The sequence below is a fragment of the Chroicocephalus ridibundus genome, unplaced genomic scaffold (assembly GCF_963924245.1).
Source record: "Chroicocephalus ridibundus unplaced genomic scaffold, bChrRid1.1 SCAFFOLD_37, whole genome shotgun sequence".
NCBI classification, from domain to species: Eukaryota; Metazoa; Chordata; class Aves; order Charadriiformes; family Laridae; genus Chroicocephalus; species Chroicocephalus ridibundus.
The window spans coordinates 1,710,777-1,737,522 of NW_026961439.1; the positions used below are offsets into that span (position 1 = coordinate 1,710,777).

The window sequence follows — 26,746 nt, forward strand, 5'->3', positions numbered from 1 at the left end:
CCTTTCTGTCATTGCTGTGGAGACAATGTATCTGTACAAACCTAGTATACTTAGACTTTTGTAGGGTGCCATTGATCAAGAAAGCGGAGTCATACAAAATCAGCATTACAGACATCTATCAAATGATTAAAAATTAGGTCTCAAAATATAATGCTAAGTAAGCAAGTCCTGGTCTATAGTGAAGGGGAATGTGTTTTATCAGATCTGTTGGTAGCTTATAAAATCTCCATATTTGGAATTTTTCAGAACAAGTTTTACACGAAACCACAGTGATTTGACATTACTTTGGGGAAAGTTCTGCTTGGAGCAGTAAGTTGGACTAGAAACCTGCGAGATTTCCTTACAACCAACATTTCTGTGGTACAGATGGGAAAAAACAGATAATCTTTTAGTCAAGAAAACCATGCTGCATGTTTGCTTTATATACCAACCTTAAAGCCCAATAGTTAGTCTAAGACAGCTACAACACCCTGTAAGGGATGGCCTGTAAATTCCCTGGCGAGGGGCAGAAGGCCCCCCGAGCCTTCAATGGAAGGCCTCAAACACTCGCAAGGAAATAAATAATGCAGGCCTGGCCTTCAAAGAACTGATAAGGCTAACACTTCTGGCACCTGGAAGTGTGGGAGAACTGTCTTGTGAAGACAGGATAGTTCTGCCACTCCTGTGGTGAGCTTGCTAGTTCTCAGTTCTCAAGGCCATTGTGACCGATAAGTGACCTTTGCTTCATTAGCTGCCAAATGCGTATGAAAGCACACACCCTGCATATGCTAATGAAGGTTATAGCGATCATGCTAAACATGTATGACTATGGCACTTGTCTCTCCACCCAAATCATGCTACACTTCATGCTATCACTGAAGTAGAAGCTAGAAACATCCTGAGATGAAGGAAAAAATCCAGCATATTGTATCTGTTGTTGAAAGAACAAGGATGGGAAGAACATAACACAGTTCCAATGTTCTGGCAAGCAGAAGTGAATTTTGCATTTGGACCTATGAATATTAGGTTGGAAGGGTCTAGGCATTTGCCCAGACTGACAGCAGATGTCCCTCTGCTTTATTAATGGTAGCATTTAGCAATAGAACTCAAATGGAAAATTCTCCCGGAAAATGTTATGCTTAACATCTCTACTACGTTTGTTAGTGTAAAATAGACCAATTTACCTGGTCTTCTGAATATTTTCAGAAGTTTTTTTCTCAGTTATCTCCACATCTTTACTGGTAAAGGACACCTTCAGTTTTTGAATTCTGCTGCTTCCATATCCTCAATTCATAGCTCAAAACTTATTGTCATCATGTGTTTTGTTGTTGTCTATTTGATATACAAATGCGTCTGTTTCAGCTTCATACGCTTACATTGCTAGCCTGCCTACAGTCACTCCACAAGAAAGCAAGCAAAACAGCTATTTTTGCTGAGATGTTCTGTCAGTGGTGATAATAGCATTAATTGAATAATCATACAATTATGGAAGTAAATAGTTTTTGCTTTAATCAGGTCTCATTAGCTAATGACATTGATTTGTCATGCCAATAAATGTGAAAAATATTCACATTTAAAGTACTTCTGCTAAATGATCAGCATTACAATTTACTGTTCACAATGAGTTATATATGCCTTTTTGGACTACCATTTCATATTTGTGCATCAAAATGGTAGAGCCTGTATGGTTTGTGATTAAATCCTGTCGTGATCTTAAAACAGGGGTCCATTTCTGTTGAACTGGAAATGCTGATGGTTCATTTGAGTAAATGGAAATGGCTAGACATGAAAACACAGAACCGAACTGCAAAAGAGGATATTCTGTTTTCCACATGAGGATTCAGGGGTCAGCTCAGGCTTGATTTTGCTGACTGCTGTGCTTCTAAAAGACCGTGTTTGATGATTCAAAGGAATGGCTTGGATTGTAGCCCAAACCTGTATGTTCTGTGAGGAAGTAAGATTGATTTTTCGTTGTAGTTGTCATCTCAAAAGTAACATCGATTCTTTCTGTTTCACAATCACACCGTAGTTCTCTCCAAGCTATCACAAAAAATGCTATCTTCATGAACACTTATATCCAATGTTTTTTTCCACTGAAAAATTAGAAAAATATCAAACATACTAAGAAAAGGAAATGTGAAAGGAGTAAGGGAATTGTATCAGTATCTGCAGAGACCGTAAAGACAGATAAAGAGAACAGCAGAGACTGTAACAATTTTGAGATCATAAAAATCCTTTTCCTTCCCCTTCAGCAGTATCTGTACCCTGGAATAAATTTTTATCTAAAGGATGGGTGCTCTGCTTTAGCAGTCATCTGTGAGCAGTGATCTGCCTCTTTCTCTCACTCAGCTGTGTATAGCATGTCTTTTTTTACTTTTTTTTTGTCTATCCCCAGACGCAGCAGATATTTTCAGGGAACAGTCTTGATCCCTGTAGGCATACTACTGCCCTGGATCACTTCAGTCAACATACATTGGAGAAATTCCAATATTCTGGGTAATGTCTAGCTGATGATTCACATCCTCCTTACTCTAAAACAATATATGAAAAATGAATCTAAAGTAATGTGTTTTTTTCTTTTACAATGAAGTTATTAGAAAACAAACATACTATTACATCAGGTCTGAAATCAGGTTTGTTTCTTTAGATAGTTTAAAAAAAATATTTGTAAGGGCTGTAAATTCACAATTTTTAGGAAGCTGAGATCTGATCTAAAAGAATTGTTTTCCTCCCACCTGCCTATGTTCTTCAGGGACTAACATCTGAGACGATCTCTGAGAAATGTTGAAAGGAGATGTTTCAAAAAAGACTAAAACCCTCCCACTTTTCCAGTTGGAACGAGTCTATGAATGCTTAATGCCTACTGAAAAAGAAATCACCTGGCTACGTTGTATGTTCAGACTAGGCAAGTTCACATGCTGGCATAAACTTACACCCCATATGCCAACCTGAAAATTACTCATTAAATGTGTCCTCCATGCCACCAACACAACATGGTAAGAGAACCTGAAGTTCTCTTTAATTAATGACCCTTGGAGTTACATTCTTTGCAAAACCCTTAGAGATACATTTGTTAAGCAGTGTGTAACAGCAGCAATATATAGAGTTAGAAAGAAAAGTTAGAAGGGAAAAAGGCGGGGAGGGGAGGGAGCATTACAGGTGAATAGGTTCTGTAATTCATATGAAAGGCTAGGATGCAATTAAGGGTTGTATAGGGAAGAGAGGAGCTACCATGAGGGGACCAAGGTGGGAAGTAATTGTATGGGGAGTTACAGTGAAAACAGAACAAGGCATTTCTCAGGGGCAAACAGCAAAAGAATAAGAGCCCACAGTTCCAAGTGATAACAACGGGAATTCCAGTTGAACGTAAAATGCTTTCTTGTGAGATTAGCACAACGTTGCAACAGCTACCCAGAGAGGCTGGGAAATCTCTGTTCTACAAAATGTTCAGCACTTGTCTGGACAAGGCCCCAAGCAACCTAAGTTAAGTCTAAAGGTAGCCCTACTCCAAGAAGGCAGTTAGACGACTAAAGACTTCCAGAAGTCTTTTCCATTACATATTATTCTAAGATTCTATGAGTTTCTATACCAAAATAACTCCAGCTACTCTGTTTTGCTGTTCCCTTTGCATTTTGAATACCTTCTTTTTTCCCCCCTCACCTCACCCATCCTCTCCATATATAGCCAAAGTCATTGCCTGTGGCTATAATCTATTCTTATTCACCTAATAAAGGAGTTCTGAGTCCCTGCCTCCACCTGAACAAGGGAACTGACAGACTGATAAGAGGTAGGTCACTGGTGCCTTCCTGCTCCACCACCCTCCCCACCCCTCTCCTATTTCTGCCTGCAAAAGAACAGCATGCTCACCAATGAAAGCAGCCTTCTAAAAGCTAATTTCCCATTTCTATAACACTGATGGGGCTTTGTAATTTGAAAGTAATTATAATACTATGTTGTTTTGTCTATTATACCAGTGACACTGGGACATGCTTTTGTTAAGTAAATCTTTCTTTCCTAAGTGTTTTTTATGCTTTTTCTTTAAAAAATGGCTTGTGATGTATTCTGATCACAGAGAACATGTTACATCTACCAGTATGCACAGTGCTTGAAGTTACTGATTATGCAACACAGACAGTGTCCTCTATTACACTGAGTTCAATTCATATGAATTGGGACACTTAAAGTGTTATTGACAAGATGTTGAAATGACAGCATATATATGTATTTTTTTGTGTAAGTAGCATGTGTGAGATGTATTTTATAGGTAAAGGAGAGTGACTGTTAGATTATCTTCTTAAAGACGGGATTGATTCTTCGTTGCATGTGTGCCAGGTGTGTGCAGTCCCATGGCCACGATCTCATTGCAATTACTGAGACATGGTGGGATAGCTCACATGACTGGAACACTGTCATGGATGGCTACGTCCTTTTCAGGAAAGACAGGCCAGTGAGGTGAGGTGGCGGAGTTGCTCTTTATGTGAGAGAGCAACTGGAGTGTATCAAGCTCTCCCTGGTGGCAGATGAAGAGACAGTTGAGAGCTTGTGGGTAAGGATTAAGGGGCAGGCTAATATGAGAGACACTGTTGTGGGTGTTTATTACAGGCCACCTGATCAGGATGGGGAAGCTGATGAGGCCTTCTACAGACAGCTGAAAGTAGCCTCACAATCACAGGCCTTGGTTCTCATGGGGGACTTCAATCACCCTGTTATCTGCTGGGAAGACCACACAGCCACGCACGTACAGTCCAGGAGGTTCCTCTAGTGTATTGATGACAACTTTTGACACTCAAAAGTGCACCCTCAGCAAGTTTGCCGATGACACAAAACTGACAAGTGGCTGACACACCAGAAAGCTGTGACGCCATATAGCAAGACCTGGACAGGCTGGAGAGATGGGCCGAGAGAAACCTTAAGAAATTCAACAAGGGCAAGGGTAGGGTGCTGCACCTGGGGAGGAATAACCCCATGCACCAGTACAGGCTGGCCTGCTGGAGAGCAGCTCTGTGGAAAGAGGCCTGGGAGTCCTGGTGGACAACAGGATGACCATGAGCCAGCAATGGGCCCTTGTGGCCAAAAAGGCCAATGGCATCTTGGGGTGCATCAAGAACAGTGTGGCAAGCAGGTTGAGAGAGGTCATCCTCCCCCTCTACTCTGCCTTGGTGAGGGAGCACCTAGAGTACTGTGTCCAGTTCTGGGCTCCCTGATTCAAGAAGGACCAGGAACTGCTGGAGAGGGTACAGCAAAGAGCTACCAAGATGATGAGGGGACTGGAACATCTATCTTATGAAGAAAAGCTGAGGGATTTGTGTCTTTTTAGTGTGGAAAAAAGATGGCTGAGGAGGGATCTTATCAATGCTTATAAATACTTAAAGGGCGGGTGTCAGGAGGATGGGGCCAGGCTCTTTTCAGTGGTGCCCAGGGACAGGACAAGAGGTAACGGGCACAAACTTGAACATAGGAAGTTCCTTCTAAACATGAGGATGAACTTCTTTACTTTGAGGGTAACAGGGCAATGGAACAGGCTGCCCATAGAGGTGGTGGAGTCTCCAACTCTGGAGACATTCAAAACCCGCCTGGATGTGTTCCTGTGCAACCTCCTCTAGATGACCCTGCTCTGGCAGGGGGGTTGGACTAGATGATCTCCAGAGGTCCCTCCCAACCCCTATCATTCTCTGATTCTGTGAATATCATGTATCCTTTCCAAAATTATCTTCTAATTGAAGGAAGTTTCTCTTGATTATTTACAATTAAATTTGTATGTGGTAAATTAATTTATGAATTAATATTAAATTTAAGACAAATCCTGTAAGAAATTATCTCTGAGAAGATTCTTCAAACTAGCTCTGTAATAAAAACATGCTGTCTCGGGTAATATTCTTGTCTATATTCTGGACATTTTCAACCCCTATTAAATGTCTAACATAGTGTAAAAAGGCTCTAAATCTTCCAGTTCTGCACATAGCAAGGCTCCCAGAACAAGTCCTGCAAAAAAGAAAATCAAACTATAAGAAAGGCAGGTATTGCTTTTGCAGAGGAGAAAAGCCGTTTCCATCAGAGATGGCATGATAAGCCAATGACTAAGACAAAGAGGCTCCAGCAAAGGCTTGTAGAACATCTCTTATCACACAGACAAAAGGATAAACTGATTCCTACTGGATTAGTGTCTAGAAGGGTAGTCAAACATTTAACCAGGACTAATGACATTGAGCAATCTTTTACCAAAAAGGAAAGAAATAAACTAGTCAGATAATCCCTTTAGGTGTAGCATAAAGAGAAGTAAACAGAGGCAGGACATGTGGGAAGAATTTTAGGCGCCTCGGACAGACTGTGAACCCTGGAGTACCTAACCAATGGGAAACAGGGGAGGGAAAAATTCATCCGGGATTAGGGAATAAAAAGGTGTGTTTCAAGAACTGGAAGTGTGCCTACTTGCTAGGTCACCCGCTTTTGCAAGAACGTGAATAAAAATGTGCTTCACAGAGGATTCTGCCTGAGCCTATTTCATTTGGACCGGAACTTGTTTCTCACAATACCAAGCCAAAAGTGTGAAACTTTAATTACATCTGGCAAGGGCTAGTTGGTGCTGGGAACAAAAAGTGCATGTGAGAAGAGGGTCATACTATATTGTTCTGTAGTGAACCTTGACAACACAGAGTGGCTTTAACGTTGGGGACTACCTCCCTAATCCTACAAGCACTGGAAGTGTAAATTGCATGCTGTGTCTTTCAGAGGCATGCTCAGTGTCTAGGTTTTTTGCATGCTCCTTCGTGTTTTGAGTGACAGGACAATCCCTGAGAAAAGTTTTAATTGTTTTGCTTTAAGATTAAGGTCAGTGTACAGTTGACCTCCTTTCTCTTTTCTCCAGTTGTTACACATCAGAGACAATACTTTGCATACATGTATTTCAGTTTCTTTCTCATGCTCTGTCCTCAGCTCATGATCTTCTTTTCCTGTCAGTGGGAAGGAAAATAGAAGCTTTAAACATGTGTCTGTGTCATTTTGTCATTAGTATTTTAATGCAAAGCTTTGAAAGTCAGTAGCTTGGGTTCAACCCTGGAGGCCATGGTAGGGCCTCTTATTCAAGCCTTGAGAAGACTAGGCTTAGTCTCTGTGGTAGTTACACAGATTTGTGCGATAGCCAAAGAAAGCCTATCAGCCGACTGCACCTGGCCTGCAAGATCTTTGCATATCTATTTCATTAATGCTGACCTAACAGATCCTATGTATGCTGAACTCATTGATGCTTTCAAAATCTTAGTGGTAGGTAACACCTATAATGGCCTTGGAAGCCTAAATTTTGGTTTTGGTCACTGTGATTTGAAGATACTCAGCACTGTAGTAGGCACTCTCAGTTCTTTCTGTGACAGAGAAATGTGATATGCTTTTGATGTGAAGAAAAGCACAAGCCAGTTTCCCAAGGCTGAATGTGACTGAAGTATGGTTATCACTCCAGAACTGTGCCACTAACAATAACAGCAAGGACTTAATCTTTTGACGATGAAGTAAATGGGCAATTGTAGTAAGAAGACCTACATTTCACTGTCATTAGGTGAGAGATAAGGCAGAAAGGGCAGTACACAGCAGTGCTTAACACCTCTCAAACTGGTTAACGAGCTGTTCTGATTAAGTTTTCTTTGTCAGGCAAAAATGACACATTCTTAGTAAAGCCAGGCAAACCCAATTCTTTTTCTTTTTCTTTTTTTTTTTTTGTGAGTTGTCTTTTCTTTTTCTAAACGAGTTTTTTTTCCTTCTTTATTATTATTTTAATATTAAAGATAATAAAGATTCATACAATGGGCAAGAGAAGTGGATAGTTTGAAGTGCTGTCAAAGTGTAAGTTAGATGTGAAAAATAGTGAAGGTATTGTTGGCTTTCGCCATAATAACAAGGCTATAAATCTTTGACTTATAAGGATAACTAACCTTTAGTAAATTAGGAAACATGAGAAACCTCAAAGATAACAACTAACAGCAACTATGAAGAAAAACATCATGAAGAAAAACATCCGAGAGAAACAAAAGAGAACTTCTCCAAAAGACTCCACAAGTGATTAACAGAAGGGAACAGATGCATAGGAGAAGGGAGTTGATGATAATCGATCCTACCAGAAGGAAACACATGCATGGGAAAAGGGAGCTGATCCTACCAGAAGGAAACAGATGCATGGGAAAAGGGAACTGAAGATCATCGATCCTCAGAAACAATTCAGAAGGAAACACACAAATAGAAGAGAAAAAGGACTAATAATAATCAATCATTATAAACAATTACTCTGTCTAAAATAGTGAATACATATGCAATATTGAATGTATATAAGACATGGTTGAAGTGTTAGCTGGTGTGCCTCTGACTTGAGTCATGCACCCAGTGCTGTGCTTTTGCTTTATTGACTTTGTCCCTATAATAAAATAAGTGCCATTTCTGTTTAAGGGATCTGGCTATTTATTACATTAGACAAACAAAGCATGAGTCCTCTTCCAGTTACAGTCAGTGCAGTGATTACTGTCAAAGGAGAAGATGAAAATATTGTTTATCTATATAAATGGAGGGGACTGAGAAAAAAAATCTGTTAGCTTTCCTTACCTTAAAGTCCTAGAATCAGAGAAGTGTTAGTAGAATGACAGCGATATTTGACAGATAAAATCCTAGTCATTTTGTGAGGTAAGTTGTTCATCCTCCTTCCAAGAAAACAGAAGTACTTTAGAACAACAGGGATGAACTACACAAACACTGTATTTTACTGCTGAATTACAGTTTAATTTCATTCTACAAAGACACCATATGATACACTTCCTAGACCATAATCTTTAGACCGTTAGAAAATGGAGGCACCGTACAGTTTTTGTGAAGGGAAAAATAAAAGAAATACATTTCTAAAAAGTGAAAAGTTGACAAATACTCGCAAGATACATCTTCAACTATACTTTATTTGCAGGTAATTAAAAAAATTTTTAGGCAAAAAACTAGTCAATCTCATCCAATACATGATGGAACATGATTTAGTGCCTAACGCCAAACAGACTGGAAAATGGGTAGATAGGACCACAGATAGGTAGGTAGATAGGATGGAGTTTCTGACAAATTACATGTGAATAAATGGTCAACGTTCATACAGTAAAAAGGCTTGATACATACATTTGAAGAGTTATAAGCAGTTAATATTTTAACTATACGCAGGAGATACTGTAAGAAAAACAAAGGGTGTAAGAGGAAAGAAGAGTAAGAGAAGCTACAGACCTTGTATTAATATCAGAAGCCATAGACATTTTTTAAAGACATTAGCTTGTTCCTGCAAATCACGGCATTCTTGAGAATAGTATTTGCAATTTAAAACCTATCTAAAACATCACCAAAAAGAAACACTAATTCTTATTTTTTTGAAAATTATTTTGTATTAAGAACCTTGTAAAGAACTGAAATATGGCAAGGCCAAGAAACACGAATTATCCACCATTTCAGAGACTTTGCATTCATCACATTTAAATACTAGGTGTCTGATTTTAGAAGGTCTCATGCAAAATCCAGCTATAAAAATTCACCACAGAATATTTTCAAGGATAAAAAGCTAATGTTTTTTAAAGCTCTGACAGACATCCAGGTATGAAGGTGAATTTTAAAACGAATAGTCCACATTTTCCAGAGGACATTCAAAAGATAGTTGTTGAAGTTTCTGTAAGTGCCCAGCTCTTATCTACACTTTGCATGGATTATTTACCAAAGATACACTTTGGACAGTTAACGTAGTATATCACTGCCTGGAGTAGTGCCATCATTATCTTACCATAACTGCATAACGAGAATTAAATAATCACAGAACAAATTCCTATTATGAAATGACATTTTTTTTCTCATATACAATATATATATTCATTTATATTGAGTATAAGTCCAGTAATACTATCACAGTAATGTGCTGTAGTGGTCTTTCATAGTGAGAAAACCGCCCTAATCATCTTCAACATGCAAAGCTTGGAAGAACCAGAAATTCACAGTAAGTAGTACAATTTGTATATGCATCTTCTGCCATCCTAAAGTTAACTGGAACACTCAAGACTGTTGCTTATTTTTCCTATATGTCTGACAAAAGCTACAGTTCTGTATACTGTACATTCACCGTGGGATACCAGCCCCCTGTACTATCTGCAAGAAGGATCAGGTTACCACTTTTCACCAGAGTAAGCATTCTAGTATTTAATATAGTAATCTTGTGAACAGTTGTTTCTAGCTTGAAGTTCAGCAGTTCAGGACTTGATAAAATTCTCCTTTTCATCTCTCTGAAAGATCTCCTGCTAGCGCATTTTGTAGTCGTTAGATACTGACATTTCACATAGCTGTCCTTTAAAATCCAAGTCTACTGTGAAATCCAGGTCACGCTGTAAAAAGATTTAAATGTAACATGTAAGTAAGACCATAAATTTAGTTTATGAATTCAGTTATCATTGCTTGGGTTGAAAAGAACTGCAGATTCAAGAAATACCTACTGCGGTTTCTAACTTCTTTTGTTTCTAAATGTTAAAAACACTGAAAAAGCAGGATGTAGGATGTGTAATAGCATTCACCATGCAATCTGTGTTTAGGGTATATTTGTGTATTCTTCTTAAGGCTGATTTAGTGTCCTGGTTACAAGGAGGAAGCTTCTGAAATGCTGTGCTATCATGCATATAACAATGTTTTCTGTAACAATTTTTTAATGCTCTTAATCTAGGGTAAAGGGCTTTCATGCTAGGAGTTATTCCAGAATATATCTAGTAAACTTCCCATTGTAGAGAAGCCCTCAGTCAGTTTTTCTGTTCTAATGACACGTTTTTTGGAAAGAGGCACTATATAGCCCTACAAAACGAAGCTGTCTCTCTACAAGCTTTTGAAAGGTTTCATGTTTCAGAAGAACAATGCACTAACAAATCCTTTTGAACCAAGGTGGTCTCTCTGTCTCTTGATAACTACCAAGAAGACATTAATTTTAGCACCTAAATCTGCATTCAGGTGCTTACTGCTGTGCAAGTAAATTTGAAATATTTTATTCATTTTTCCCTCAAAAGAAAATTGATACATTCAGCCCCAAAGAAAATGTTCCAGTCCCCCAAGGACAACATAAAGGTGGGAAACAGACTATTTTCCTTTACTTTCACAGGAAACGATATCTTCAGGAGTTAATGTGTTTGTTTTAATGCCAAGTTTATTTTGTGTTTGTTTCTTCCCCTGTATCAATACTACTATGAAAACCATATCCAAATTTTGTATTTGGTACAAAAAAGGAAAAGTAATGCAAAAAAAAGGAAAGCGATGAAATGTTAAATATTTGCTGCAATATTTCAATAATTACAACAACTGCATGGATGGATTATAACCAGGCTATTTTAATGGCTGTATGTTGTAATAGAACATGAAGAGATTCTGCTCAAAGTTTCTGGCAGAAAATGGTGCCAGTGTTTCTCCCAGGAGCCATACTTCTCATGTCTTTTTCACTTCTACACAGGCATAAGTTGTCCATCAGACCATGTCTCATAGTCTCCTTACAAGTTAAAAGAAGCACTGAATAACTGACATACTTGGTGAGGGATTCAGCCCATAGCAGAGAAACTGAGGAAGTTTTCACCAGTCATGATAGTGCGATATCTATGCATCATGCTTTAGTCTTAAATAAAACATCTGGATTTTCTGTGGAAAGCCACAATTTTTAAAGAACCATATCACTTGATTAGTGAGTTCAAGTACATTTTATCACTGAGTTCATATAGATGTTCACCTGAAATCTGTTATTTAATTTCCTAAAGAAGAGTTCTGGGGCTGAGTGGGAAATCCAGCTATAGATATGGACTTTCCTCTTGATCATCCTGTGTTGGCAGAAGGGATCTTACCACTGATTTTAGTGACAATATGAAGAGACCCTTGCCTGCTCGTGTCACAAAATTTGAGCTAAGCTGATTCCAGAGGACAGCTGACTTGGTGATGACTTGAATCATTTCTTTCTTCCCATGATAGTTTGTTTGCAGGCTGATTTCTGTTACATTAGCACTGCATTATCATTGCTGTTACCAGCTTTGGTGAAGCCGTGACAAGAGCTCTTACTAATAAGTATGAATTTAGAGCCTTTAGCACGCTCATTGTTTGACTTGTACACATTTTATTTACTGCTGATTATAGTTTGTGATCAATAGAGTTGCAGTTAGAATCAGTGATGCTGACTCACCACATTTTTTGCATTTGGTTTCATCGATATAGTCCCATAGATTTCTTCTCCTCGTCTCACCGTTAAATAGTCCTCTAAGTAGAAGACAGTTTGCTTCCAGTGAGTATAGGGAGCATCAGGTGCTAAAAGATATACGTGGGTATTATTTATAGAAATTTTATCTTTGTCTTACAAATCAAATTAAGACTTGGTAACAATTGAAAATAGTCTTTCTTCTCATAAAGTGCTTTAACTTATATAATATATTAGCAAACATGCTTTACAAAAAACACAATTCTATTGACTGTCAGTGAGTTATCCTCTGATTTTTACTGGAATATGTCAGATGTGAATCATACCCAGCAAGAAGAATTCCACAAAGGTGGTTACTGGGCATGACAGGCACTTTTTTGATACTTTCCTTTCAACCCACATATTTTCAAATTGGGGAAATCTTTACCACTATGTGCTTTAAAAGTCAGAAGTCTAAATTAGTTCAAAAAACAATTACACAAAACCATGAGAGAAAGGTTCATCAAAAACTATTAATCACAATGATACAGATAAATACTTTGACTCATGATCCTGGAACAGCAGATTTTATAGTTTCCAGGAGGATACAGCTGGGGAAAGGGCACTTGCACCTTGACCTGGCTTTGGACTTTATAAAGGCATATCCTATGGGCAACTTGCCAGAGATGGATACTGGTCTAAATTACTTTCTTTGTATCACTTTGATGACCTTCTGCTATTTCAGAGTTTTATTTTACTTATTTGTTTTTATTTCTGATTTAAATTCAAATCTTGAGCAGTGAGGAATGAACTTGCGTTGGTTACTTCTTGTTCCTAGCATTCTTGCAGTTAAGAGCATCTAGAAACCCAAGAATAGCTGTACAATTTCACAGACTTCCTGAGGTGGCAAAAAGCCTCTGATAAATTTATTTTTCTTCCATTTGTTTCCCCAATCACTTTTTTGATGCAGACACAGGCCCACTGTATTGAATCATGCTAATAATATCTTAACACTGTTTAATAAAACAATTATTTCTTTTCATTCCAACATCAATGATTCAAAAAAATATTTGGCTTTAGAAATTGTTTGCGACTGGGGAAATAATGAAGGTTTTTTTAAAACTGTCAGGACCAGAATTTTTATCAGTTCTTTTTTTCCCCAAAATTGTAGAATCAGAAGACTGATATAAACAAACTTTTGTCAGAAACTGTGTTGGCAAACCAGTATCTTGCAAAAAAAGTATTTTACCAGATAATTTCTGACTATGTGTTTAGACAGTTTTAATGACTGTTAATCTCAATAGCTAAATGGAGAGATCTTCTTTCAGGAGTTCAGATCCAGAATCTGCTTTCCCTTTGGATGTCTCTCTAAAATTTGTAACCGAAAACATGTTAGACCAAAACTAAACTGAAATTATATTTTAAATCATAACTGCAATCTTGTACACACACATGTGCACACACTCTTATGCAGAGCTATCTTCCTTAGAAAAACCTGACATGTCTGGAAACTTGTGCTCCATGAACAAGGGGTGTGTGTAATGTAGGCACAGATCTTTAAATCCACTCTAAATCACACACTTACTTTCTCCATAATTAAAGAAAATTACATATCAATGAAGTAGCACTTCCTCATGTCCTACGAACTTGGATGTTTTACTGAATTCAGTAGAGCTTTGCCAACAGACACTAGCTGAGAATCCAGACCAGTCTTCTAGACAGTTACAGAAGGCCAAATGACCTTTTTATGGAGTAACTTGTTCCACACCTACCTTATCATGTTGTGCTGAATAGAGATTGAGAACCACTTTGTAAACCTCCTGCCTACACTCATGCTAATATAGGTCAGGATGATTAGCCAGATTTGCTGCAAAGGCATACTTCTGACTAACGTTCAGTCTTTTGCTCACCAGAATGCAAGGCTCTTTTCTAACAAATCTGATTTCTATCCAGTTGGCCCAAGCAATAGCATGGACTTATTTGGTTCCAGATGTAGGACTGCTGCTTTGCTGAACTTCATAAGGTTCTAATCAGCCCATTTTGAACCCATGTAGTTCTCTCTAAATAGCAGCCCTTTCTCTCCAGCCTATGCTCCTCTCAATTTGGGATCATTAACAAATTTTCTGAGAGTGCACTCTATCCCATCATCCAGGTTGTTAACAAAGATGTGGAACAATATTTAACCTAATGTTGGTCACCTGTTGGATGCTACTAATAACTGGCCTCTGGTTTGACTTTGCTGATTGACACATTTTTAGCCAATTTTTCACCCACATTATTGTTCACTTACCCAGTCTGTATCTCACCAATATAACTGTAAGGATGCTATGCAAGGTTGTATAAAAGGCCTTGCTAAAGTCAAGGTATACAACAGTCACTTACCCAGTCTGTATCTCACCAATATAACTGTAAGGATGCTATGCAAGGTTGTATAAAAGGCCTTGCTAAAGTCAAGGTATACAACAGTCACTTCCCTCATCCACACAGCTGGTCATCTATAGAAGGCAATCAGATTGTTCGTGTATAATTGGCTTTGGTAAATCCACGCTAGCTGCTCTCAATCACCTTCTTGTCCTTCATATAGCTGGAAATAGTTTCCAGGTGGATTTGTGTCATAACTTTTCCAGGAACTGAAGTGAGGTTGACTGGCCTGTAGCTCCATGGATCCTGCTTACTGTATTTCTTGAAGATGGGTGTGACGTCTGTCTCCCCCATCCCACCCCATCCCTCCCCATCACCATGACCTTTTAATGATGTTAGACGGTAGTCTTACAATGACATTGACCAGCACCCTCAGCATGCTTGGATGCCTCCTGTCTGGTCCTACGGACTTGTTTAAGGTTCTTGTAGTCCTGATCACGTATCTTGAAGCACAACTTGTACTACCAGTTTCATGGTATAAAAAACCCTACTTCTCCAATGGCTGTAAGGCACCTCTCCCATTACTTTATATACTTTGAATAGCAAGTAACCCCTCCACATAAATAGTACTTGTCTTAGTGCAATTAGAGGGGCACCACATGGGACCCAGAGGAAACCCTGGACCTAGTACTGTGCAGAGGGATCACAACCAATTCGTTCCCCCAGGTTTCAGAGTGGTCCCTGGGTTTGCTACAATTGGTGATATGGCTGTAGCCTCATTTAGAATCATAGAATCATCTAGGTTGGAAGGGACCTTTAAGATCATTGAGTCCAACCATCAACCTAACACTGACAAAACCACAACTAAACCATGTCCCTAAGCACCACGTCTGCCTGTCTTTTAAATACCTCCAGGGATGGTGATTCTACCACTTTCCTGGGCAACCTGTTCCAATGTTTGATAACCCTTTCTGTGAAGAATTTTTTCCTAATATCCATCCTAACCCTCCCCTAGCATAACTTGAGGCCATTTCCTCTTGTCCTATCGCTTGTTACTTGGGAGAAGAGACCGACCCCCTGCCTCCCTACAACCTCCTTTCAGGTAGTTGTAGAGAGTGATAAGGTCTCCCCTCAGCCTCCTTTTCTCCAGACTAAACAATCCCAGCTCCCTCAGCCGCTCCTCATAAGACTTGTTCTCCAGATCCCTCACCAGCTTCATTGCCCTTCTCTGGACTCACTGCAGCACCTCAATGTCTTTCCTGTAGAGAGGGGCCCAAAACTGAACACAGTATTCAAGGTGCAGCCTCACCAGTGCCGAGTACAGGGGGATGATCGCTTCCCCAGTCCTACTTTCCACACTATTCCTGATAGAGGTCAGGACGCTGTTGGCCGCCTTGGCCATCTGGGCACAGTGCTGGCTCATATTCACCCATCAGTCGACAAACACACCCAGGCCCTTTTCTGCTGGGCAGCTTTCCAGCCACTCTTCCCCATGCCTGTAGGGTTTTTGTGACCCAAGTGCAGGACCTGGCGCTAGGCCTTGTTGAATCTCATACCATTGGCCTTGGCCCATCGATTCATAGAATCATAAAATGTGTTGCGTTGGAAGGGACCTTTAAAGGTCATCTAGTCCAACCCCCCTGCAGTAAGCAGGGACATCTTCAACTAGATCAGGTTGCTCAGAGCCTCATCAAGCCTGGCTTTGAATGTCTCCAGGGATGGGGCCTCCACCACTTCTCTGGGCAAACTGTTCCAGTGTTTCACCACCCTTGTTGTAAAGAACTTCTTCCTAATGTCTAATCTAAACCTACCCGGCTCTAGTTTAAAACGATTGCCCCTTGTCCTATTGCTACATGCCCTTGCAAACAGCCTCTCCCTAGCTGTCTTATAGGGCCCCTTCAGGTATACTGGAAGGCTGCTAAGGTCTCCCTGGGGCCTTCTCTTCTCCAGGCTAAACAATCCCAACTTTCTCAGCCTGTCTTCATAGGAGAGGTGCTCCAGCCCTCGGATCGTCTTCGTGGCCCTCCTCGGGATCCGCTCCAACAGGTCCATGTCCTTCTTGTGCTGAGGGTTCCAGAGCTGGACACAGTACTCCAGATGGGGTCTCATGAGACCAGCGTAGACGGGGAGAATTACGTCTCTTGATCTGCTGGACACGGTTCTTTTGATGCAGCCCAGGATGCAATTGGCCTTCTGGGCTGCAAGCACACATTGTTGGATCATGTCCAGCTTTTCATCCAAGAGTACCCCCAAGTCCTTTTCCTCAGGGCTGCTCTCTATCACGTCATCCCCCAGCCTGTATTGATAACAAGGATTGTCCCGACCCAAGTGTAGGACCCTGCACTTGGCCTTGTTGAACTTCATAAGGTTTGCTCGGGCCCACCTTTCTAGCTCGTCCAGGTCCCTCTGGATGACATCCCATCCCTCTGGCACATCGACCACACCACTCAGCTTAGTGTCGTTGGCAAACTTGCTGAGGGTGCACTTGATCCCACTGTCTATGTCATTGATGAAGATGTTGAACAGCACTGGTCCCAGTACAGATCCCTGAGGGACACCACTTGCCACCCCTCTCCATCTGGACATCGAGCCATTGACCACCACAATCTGGATGCGACCATCCAGCCAGTTCCTGATCCACCAAACAACCTACCCATCAAATCCGTATCTCTCCAACTTAGAGAGAAGGATGTTGTGGGGGACAGTGTTAAAGGCCTTGCAGAAACCCAGGTAGATGATATCCGTAGCTCTCCCCTTGTCCACTGATGCAGTCACTCCATTGTAGAAAGCCACTAGGTTGGTCAGGCAGGGCTTGCCCCTGGTGCAGCCATGCTGGCTGTCTCGAATCACCTCCCTGTCCTCCATGTGCCTTAGTATAGCTTCTAGAAGGATCTGTTCCATGATCTTCCCAGGCACAGAGGTGAGGCTGACAGGTCGGTAGTACCCAGGGTCCTCCTTTCTACCCTTTTTAAAAATGGGTGTGATGTGTCCCTTTTTCCAGTGGTCCTGGACTTCACCTGACTGCCATGACTTTTCAAATATCCTGGAGAGTGGCTTGGCAACTATATCAGCCAATTCCCTCAGGACTCTGGGGTGCATCTCATCAAGTCCCATAGACTCGCGTATATTCAGGCTTGTCCAGATCCCTCTGTAGAGCCTTCCTACCCTCAAGCAGATCAACCCTCCTGTGTACCTTGGTGTCAATGCAGCCTGCTCAGATCCCTCTGTAGAGCCACTTTGATTTGGATCAAAAAAGGCCAGAATGAACTTTGGTTTTAGAAGAAGCCCTTGTCAAAACCACACACACAACTTGGACTTGAAAATCTTAAGAATTTGACTTTACATGGATATCTGGCTAACAGCTCTTCCTCATTTGCATGCAATGACATCCAACCTTTATTATTTGGTGGGCCATACAGCCTGCTGGAGAAGTTAGATGTTCAGAGAATTGGCAGTATAGCAAAGAAAAGCATTTAATAGGAGAAACGTAGCATTTGCCAAGTGACAGGAGACAGAATTTGGAGATATAGGAAGCCTTTCCATGCAAGCCTCCAAGGAGGCTGAGCCACCAGCAGCTAAGAGATCTAGTTGCAGAAAGAACGATGAGAAAGGGCAAATCATCAAAGCTGAAAGGTTCTTAGAATGGCAGTGTGTGACTAAGCATTCAGAACCTCTGAAGTAGCATCCTGTGGGAGCTACAGATAGTTTAGAGAAGCTAGGTTTTCAGGCACTGATGATGAACGCCATTTTTTATAAAGGTTCAGAACTATTGGAGATTGTGACTCCTTTCCCCTCTTTTTTTGTCACAGGTAGGCACAAAATACCTTGTACATACATTTTCAAGTTGAGGTGGGTCTGCAAAAAACTCTTTGTAAGAAAAAAAAACATGCCAAACGATATCTGCCCTAGGCTTTTGTCCTGATGTAGCCTCTTCTCCCTAATACTATTTAACCTCTCTCCTTCCTCAAGTTCTCACTTCCTATGTGCTAAGGGAAATTAAGCCCACCTGCAGTGGTCTTGCAGAACATTTTCTAAGTGCCTGAATAAGCCCTCTTTATTCCATACACCCAAAAGGCAAGAAAAGTCAAGAAGTCCTTATCCCAGCCACCTTTTGATATACTGATACTAGAGCAAGTCTATGTCTACTCAGCAGACAAGCAACTCCTTGCAATAAAATAATGGGTCCTTTTCCTTGACACTTTTTATGCCTATTCACCAAGATGTCTAAGAGTCAAGCAAAGAATATCTGGGTTTGAGGGCCAGATTTGCTGACGGGACACATTTGACTCAGAAACATTAATAAAATATCCTAATTTATTCAATGAATATTTCTTAAAACATGTATGTTCATATGCATACATAAAACAGAAACACATTCCATTATTCCTTTGCAGATGAAGGCACATACTGAATGATATAAAAGACCTTTCATGTAGGCAATATAAGTACTAAGGTAGGTTTCAGTTAACATCACAACACAGTAAGTACACCCTTTGTGCTAAGCTATTTTTTACAGAAAACTGGAGGTTTGACTCTATTACCTTTTAGAAAAGACTAATAGGCTGCCTCCTGCTGAAAAAATCAGCCTTCTGTGGAAAAAAACCACACACTTAAAACTTAAAAAAAAGTGTTTTCCACCTTAGATTATTTTTTTCAGCACAAACTCAGAAATATTAGCACTTCAGGATACCACTGCAGTGCCTCACAGATCGTTCATGTCTCCCAGCTATGCTTTGTTTCCCAGCACATACTGATGCCTGTCGTGGTGTAGGAAATACAACACATTTACGACACATTTATAGAACGACCAGGGAAACATAGTTACTGAAAAACATAAGAATATGAGGGGCCAAATAACATTATCCATATTATTATACTTCTAGAATAAAACATAAATATTTTAACAAAGTACTTTGAGCTTTGAATCTCATGTAAAGTGTTGAGAGTTCCTGTGAAGTATTAAAAAAGAGATTTCTAATAATTAACTTACATCAGGTCCTATTTACACCTGAGTTGTGTAATGGTGCTAACTGCAATCAGCACCAACTGTAATATGTTGTTCTTGTCATTAAAGAAGACATGAGGTTTTTACATTTCTTACAACAAAGTCTGGTTTATTCACCCTGGTAAAGAATGCCCTACAGGAACGGAGTTATTCCTTTAAATATCTGGTCACCAAGGTAAGTTAGTGTTTCACATATGGGTTGTTAGAGCTGATTTACATAAGCAGTATGTGTGTGGTTGTATCCTGGAAAAAAATAATGTTTTTTTTTCCTAAAAGACTCTGAGATAAGCAAGAGCTTTTGTTGATTTTTGGATTTTGGGGGAGACTAGGAAGCAGGGCTGCTATCTCACTGAGCTGTCAATTCCCTGTCTAATCTGAGAAACTTGACACAAGATTTAGATATGATGGGCATAAACTCCTGGGTCATAATTCCCACTGACCTCTAAGCTAGGTAGCCATTGTGAAATCCTGCCTGTTTTTGCAGAATTCCTACAAGCAGTTGTCCTTTTCCCATCCTGCTCACCTCCCTCAAAATGACAATAATTTTTATCACTGAAATTCAAACCTGGTGGTACAGTAAACTTTCATGTACCATCTGACCAGTAGCACTGATATACTGCTGGCAATATAAATGAAATCAAAAGAAATACAAATTACCTGTAGAAAATCCCATCTTTTTGTGGCACTTTGTAAATTCAATATTAAAATAGGTGACCAAGGCATGAATGTAATCATTACGCTGAATTTGGAGGCAGAATGCAGAAGTAAATGCCAATTCTTCAGTCTTCACTGTATAAATATCTACTTCCTGTTTTGAGGAGAAAGAAGAATCCAATTACATGCGGATGTCTGGGACCCTAAGGTAAGTGTCAAGTGATGTACTTAAACATTTTATTTAATGATCAGCAACAAAGACAACTGGCAGCCCTTTAACACTGTAAAAAATAAATGATACATCTGAATATATCAAATCAGCAAATGATGCAGTTACCCAACTAAGTTGACAAAGTGTGATAAGAAAGGCTACTCACAAAAGAATGTGTGTCCTTGGGTATGGCAGGGAGGGGCTGCGGGAGCTGGAGGAAATCAAGGCAAATCGTGTTTTGACAAATATAGGCACAAAGGATGTTGAAATGGAGATACAGGTTGCAATTCTAAGACCTTTTGTCATCAGGTATTGTCAGCATGAGGAAAGATGGCAGAGTTGGCTTTTTAATAAAAATGAACTTCTGATTTGTTTCAGAATCTCAGAAAGGGAATGTGCTTTGACTGTGTCAAGCAGCCAAAACATTTGAGGCATGACAGAGGCCTGCTTTTTGCTGATAATGCTTTCTAGTCCTGATAACAGAACTAGACAGAAGCAAATAATGTAAATTGTACTGTGGCTTGATTGCACTAGTTGGGAGCAATGATGTAGTCTCCAAGATTGCTTATTTCTATCAATATTTAAATCTCACTGTTCAAGACTTAAACTGAGTTTTTTAGATGGATCTGATTTTCCCAGCTAGGTATGGCTTTTATCTGGGTCGTTTCCAAAACTCATAGTTATGATACTGAATAGTCTGAAACACTGTTAATTGTATTCCAATGCTATGGGAAATGTTTCCTATCAGTGCACTTTCTGATATCCTTCTAAGTGGATCTGGCTTCAGTGCCCTTATTGTCCTTGTCAGGGAATATTTGGCAAGAGCCAGATACCCCCAAGATATTTTTGTCTCTATTATTTGGAAAGCCAGTATTAACAACAGAACTACTCATGCATACAGAGAAATAGAAACTCAGTAGGCAGAAATCCAAATGTCCTCTACTCTACCAACATAAGCCAGGAATCCTATCACTGATCTCACCAGCAATACTTAGACTCACAGTGCAAAAATGGAGAGCAGAGTCTAGAATGACCATTAGAGGGCTCTTTTAGTCTCTTTTAGGACATAATAGAGGGCTCTTTCAGCAATTGTATTCTATAATCTATGAGAAGTCTGCAAAAACAGACATCAAAAGATGCAGCCATAGTTTAGTTACCAAGGTCTTTGCATGGAACGCATATCATGTGTTTCTGAGACTTAGAGAACCTATGGTGGGTGAGCTGATTTAAGCAAGCTATAGTTTTGGCCTGTCTGATTAGCAATATTGTTCAAGAATAAATTAACCATAATGAAAATTATTCTACTATTCTTCTACTATACTTCTATTATACTTCTACTATACTTCTATTGCAACGGCACCCTGAGTTACTAGTGCTTATAAGTGACCATGCTTATAAGTGGTCATTTAAAGCTGGGATAGCCTTAATTTTTTTTTTTTTTTCTCAAAAGAAGGTAAAAAGAAAAAAGCATACTAGGAATAAGAATTTCTGAAGTCTCCTGGCAGACTTCCATATCAGCCTGCAAAATTTGCTTTGAAAAGCTAGACTGGACTGATGTATGGTAGCTGCAGATTTCTGTAGTTTTTCGTGGCTTTTAAATGGTATCACTGTGGGGAAATTGTGAATTAAGTCCGATGATGAGGCACACAAAAGCGATCTAGCTCCCTCTCTCTGAATTGTGTTGGCTCTACAGGGTAAAGTGGAATCAAAAGGAGTAGGAAGTATTTTTTTTAGAGAAGTTAGTGGAAATATCTCAGAAATATTGAACATATGTGCTGGATAAAATGATAGTCACTTCTGCAGTTATTTTTTTAAGGACAGAAACATGGTTTTTTACTCTGCAAGATATGAGACAAATGGGGGATTTTTTATTAATTAACATAGTTTTGAAACCGGCCTGATCATGTTTTGGTGATCTCTTTGAACTGCGCTCTGGCTAGTATATATTCTTATATTAAATGTCACTGCTTATTGAATGTTAACTACAGCTAACAGCACAGGGGACAAATGCTATCTTTGCATAAAATAAGCGGAAAAGTGGTGATTTACCAGATTTCATTCAGATTTCAAAACCACCACCACCACCAAAATGTGCATAGTAAGCACGGATCTGATCAAAATACTGCTCTTAATTATACTAAAAGAATTAAACGGAGAGCATGAGCATGGAGATCAGTTAAAAATTCATATCTCAGTTAATGTCTTGTTTTGGTTGGGTTTTTTGTTTGCTTGTTTATTTGTTTTTGGATTTGCGGTTGGGTTCCCTCCTCCCCCCTCCCCCCACTTCCTCTCTCCCATTGCACCAGCTGTCTTGGTTTAGACAAAGAGGGAACAACATAGGATGGAATGGTGAAGGCAGTGCTAATCATAGCAGGTAAAGGTGCTGAACTGATGTAGAAGCTGGAGGACAGGTGGCATTGGTACAAGCAGTACCGCCAGCTTGAGGAAAAGGTTTGGTCTGAAGGCTGAGAAGTAAAATTAATTGCTAGGGAAAGGAGAGAAGGCCAAATCCCCTTTTCTAACAAACATTCAGAAAATTACCTATATTGTCAGTTGCACACATACATACCGATGTGAGGGAAGCACTGAATGAAATAGTCAGCCCTGAAAACCCATTCATTTTCCAAAAGATTTTTTTTTTTTTAAAGAACGCAGAGAACTAACAATATTAATGTGGGGAGAGAAGAAACAACATTAAATTCTTGGTGTTTTGGGGGAGCAGTGAAAGGAAGAATAGAGTATGTTTTGGCTGAGATTGTTTTGGCTAGATTTTGCGGCATATGTTGGTTTTCTATTAGATGAAATAACAGGGAAGGAAGTGTAGCTATGGCTTCTAGATAACAGAGACCTCAGTACTCCTGCCAGTGCCCCTCTTCTGCCATCTTCTCCTGTTTGCACAGAAGGAAATGCCTGAAAATTACTAGGATATTGTTTGGTTTTGGGGGGGAAGGTGGGAATAGGCAGAGTTAAATCTGAGGATGCTGAAAGGGAAGATTGTGGACTGTGGGGAGAACTGCTGGAAAGGAGAGAGTGACAGGAAAAGTCACTTAGGAAAGAGAAGGGAGATTTTTCATGTAGACAAAAGAGTAGAGAAGAAAAATGAGAAAAAAAAAAGAGCAGTGTTTAAAGAAGGATGGAAAATGAGTGGCATAGGTGCCTCTTGCTTTACTTTAGAAGCTGGGAGAAAGGAATGTGATTAGGGAGTTCACTGAAATTGCAGTGGAGCAAAAAAGTCTCGTGAGGAATGCCTTGTCCTAAACCTTATGGGTCAAGATTATTATGGGAGAAGAACATGGGACCCATTGGAGCTCACAGACAAGTGCCTCCCGTGTGTGGCTGTATCCCTCTGAGCAAAAGTACCTTTTTGCAGAAAATACTGCAGGTCCTTTGAAATAAGGCTTCATACAGGTGAATCGTGATATTTCCAAACAGTGGAAATTTCTCAAAGAACTGGATATTTGCGCATATAGGTCAACTTTTTTTTTGTTATTATGCTATGTTATCTCAGAAACAAGAATGTTGCATAGATTTTTTTAATTTTTTTTTTTTGTGCAGGGAAGGCAGTTTTTGCTTTAAGTAGCATTAAACCGTGTAATCTTAAAGTGGTGCGTGACCTGCAGGAGCTTTAAACTGTTCCTGGAAAGTGTAGGACAAATGGGAGCACAAAAGTAAATTTATTTCTTTTTTTTTGTTCTTCCTCTCTGGCTTGATAGGGGAGAACATTCAGGAAAGCCCAACAGTATTTTTTATTATAAACTGCATGTGTCATGTTTTTCATTCTTGTTCGGTTTTGTGAGTTTTTGCCACTCTCTTCATTGCAGGTTTTTTAACATGGAGAGAAAGTTTTGCGTCATCCCAAACCCATTTGTATTTCTCCAATGAGAAACTCTACTGAGTTTGAAACAAACTTTTCCATTTTTTTCAGGCAGTGTTACTGAAAGCACTAGACACTTGTACATTTTTCCTGAGATCAGTTATTCACTCTGGTGGTTTGAAGATGCTTTGGTCCCGCTATCCTTCCTGTCTGATTTGGTTTGGAATTAAACCCAAGGACTCCTATTTGTCAGGAAAACTCCTACGCCCCTGGGATATATTTAAGAGATGATTCAAATGGGAATTGCTTCCACAACAGAGATGATCCCATTCCCTGCACGCAACCACCACCGGGCACATGCAGCCTAGTGGCTAGAGTGCCTAAAGGATTCAAGACTTGGGTTACATCCAGTTCCTGAAGAGTACAAAGGAGGAAATTTTACTCAAGTCTCCGTCATTCTAGATAAGTGTCATGGTTACACAGCATGCAGGGGTTGATGTCTTATTTTGCTGATAAATAACTGCAGAAGCTGACTGGTCTGTCAGGAATACATCTAGTGACTAGTCCATCTACTGACTAATGTACAGGGAACCCAGACTCATCTGGTAGGCACCTTAAGTTAGCTGGCTTTGCATTGAATACATTCCTAAAAAATCCCTCTGTGAATCTCATATGAATAAGCTGTGCCATCTTGAAATGCTATAATAAAACATTTGAATAATTAAACATTATTGGTTTGTTTATTCTAAAATGTTTTCTTGGGCTAATATTCTCTGAAATCACAAATATTTTCAGGATCAAAGAAATGCATTTTATATTAATAAACCATGTGCAAAAGTAAATTAAATTAACAAAAGAAATGCAGCCTCAGGTTTTTTTTTGCTTCCACATTGCAAGCTTGAACAAAAGCCTTTCATTGAAAATTTTCTCTTTTTTTTAGTGATAACTTTGTGAGATTAGGGACAGATTCTGGAACTGAGAGTGGTTTCTACTTGTGTAGTTATTACCCACTTTGCTCCCAAGGTGCCATTACATGGTAAAGCACCATTCAGTGTATGGATAAAAGATGTCAGCCATGTAGAATTAAATATAAAAACCAAATAGGAATGGTTTGAAAAATTTTGTCTGTCTTCTTAAACCAAGTTATTTTCAAAGACCTTCTAAAGAAAGCATTAGATTTGCACTTCATTTAAGGGCATGCATCGTTTATAACTTTTTATTCCAGAGAAGCCAATCCATTTTGCTACCTGATCTCTGACTCTCCAAACATATTTTATGCAGTCTAAATAACTGTTTATTTTATGTGCATTGTAATTTGAAATTGCTCTGGTTCTGGCTGTTTTCAGACACAAACATCTCGTGTTCCCCTCAGGGCAGATGGACTGTGCATGCTTAGGTTCTCATACAGAATTTCAACACCTGTTTCTTTTTGCTGCTTTCAGTAAAGGTTCTGCAGACTAAAGGTATGTCTTTCCTTTTTGCATATGGTAATACTTAATGCTGTGCTTCTTACTGGCAAAAAGTGAAAGGAAAAAATTAGAACTGAGTCTTTGGGATAAACGAGCACCCCGTTGGATTCATGGACCTGATCCTACCACTACTATTGTTGCGGATAGTCTTATTCATGAGAGTAGTCCCACATGAGAAGGATTCCTTCACATGGAAGGAATTTCAGAGTTTTCATGTATTGCTGCAGGCTATAGATTATTAACCTGGTCTTGTGAACAGGGAGTAGCGACCCTTCCGTCTTATATGTAGAACAGGGTACAAGCTAACCTCTGGCTGCAGATGGTAGGGCTGGGAGAGCACAGTAACTTTCTGGATAAGGCTAAGAATTAGGAAGTTAGACAAATAAATTAGATTCCAATTCTGATTTCATGTTCTGGAGTAAATTAGAGTTATTTCATCAGAGCTGACCAATTCAAAAACTGCCTTTTTTTTTTTTTTTTTTACTGCAAACAGAATTAATTTACCTCTTCTCCTCAGCAGCATTCCATCAGTAATTTCCAAACTCTATTTACAAAAAGGTAGGGCAATTAAAATTCATATCTAAATACACCATGTCTTATTTATCCAGTATTTGCACATGTATAATTTTTAAGTATCTTAAGTTGCAGTTAGCAGCCCCTAGATGAGTATAGAGTCACAAAGAACATCTTCCTTTTGGGTATTCCATAACTGACCAAGGTATCAATGGTCATGATTAGCTCAGGTGACAGTACTGGGCATGTGCAACATACTAGTACTGACTAATTTAAAACTGCACAATTTTCCTTCTTAGTGTGATACCATTCTATGATGATGGCTTCTGCAGCTGGTTAGAACCATACAAAGATAGTAGTAAAACATAAGCAGCAGGTCTCCAAAGAATCCTACAGGTAGGTGTAAACATTCATAATTAGGTATATTTGGAATTACCAAACCTTTATTAAACAGGCATTGGTCACCACTTGCTTTGGATCTACTATGTCCACCAAAGGCTCCTTCATGGCAACATCCCTAATACAGGTCATGTCAAAGCCGTACACATTCTCCCACCCT

The 26,746-nt window shown here is 39.6% G+C and overlaps 1 protein-coding gene across 3 annotated transcripts in view; it reads right to left on the bottom strand.

The window, feature by feature from the left end:
• Positions 1 to 8,727: 8,727 nt before the first annotated feature.
• The window catches only part of PRMT8 (protein arginine methyltransferase 8), a 90,727-nt gene continuing 72,708 nt past the window's right edge, over positions 8,728 to 26,746 (bottom strand). For 2 of the 3 annotated variants that reach the window (XM_063321940.1, XM_063321941.1), the window contains 4 exons: positions 26,629 to 26,744; positions 20,184 to 20,334; positions 12,170 to 12,291; positions 8,728 to 10,352 (listed from right to left, as the gene is read on the bottom strand). In XM_063321940.1, the coding sequence (XP_063178010.1) occupies positions 10,269 to 10,352; positions 12,170 to 12,291; positions 20,184 to 20,334; positions 26,629 to 26,744 (473 nt within the window). In that variant the 3' untranslated portion in view covers positions 8,728 to 10,268. The remainder of the gene's footprint in view (positions 10,353 to 12,169; positions 12,292 to 20,183; positions 20,335 to 26,628; positions 26,745 to 26,746) is intronic. The other variant, XM_063321942.1, reaches the window with a different exon arrangement.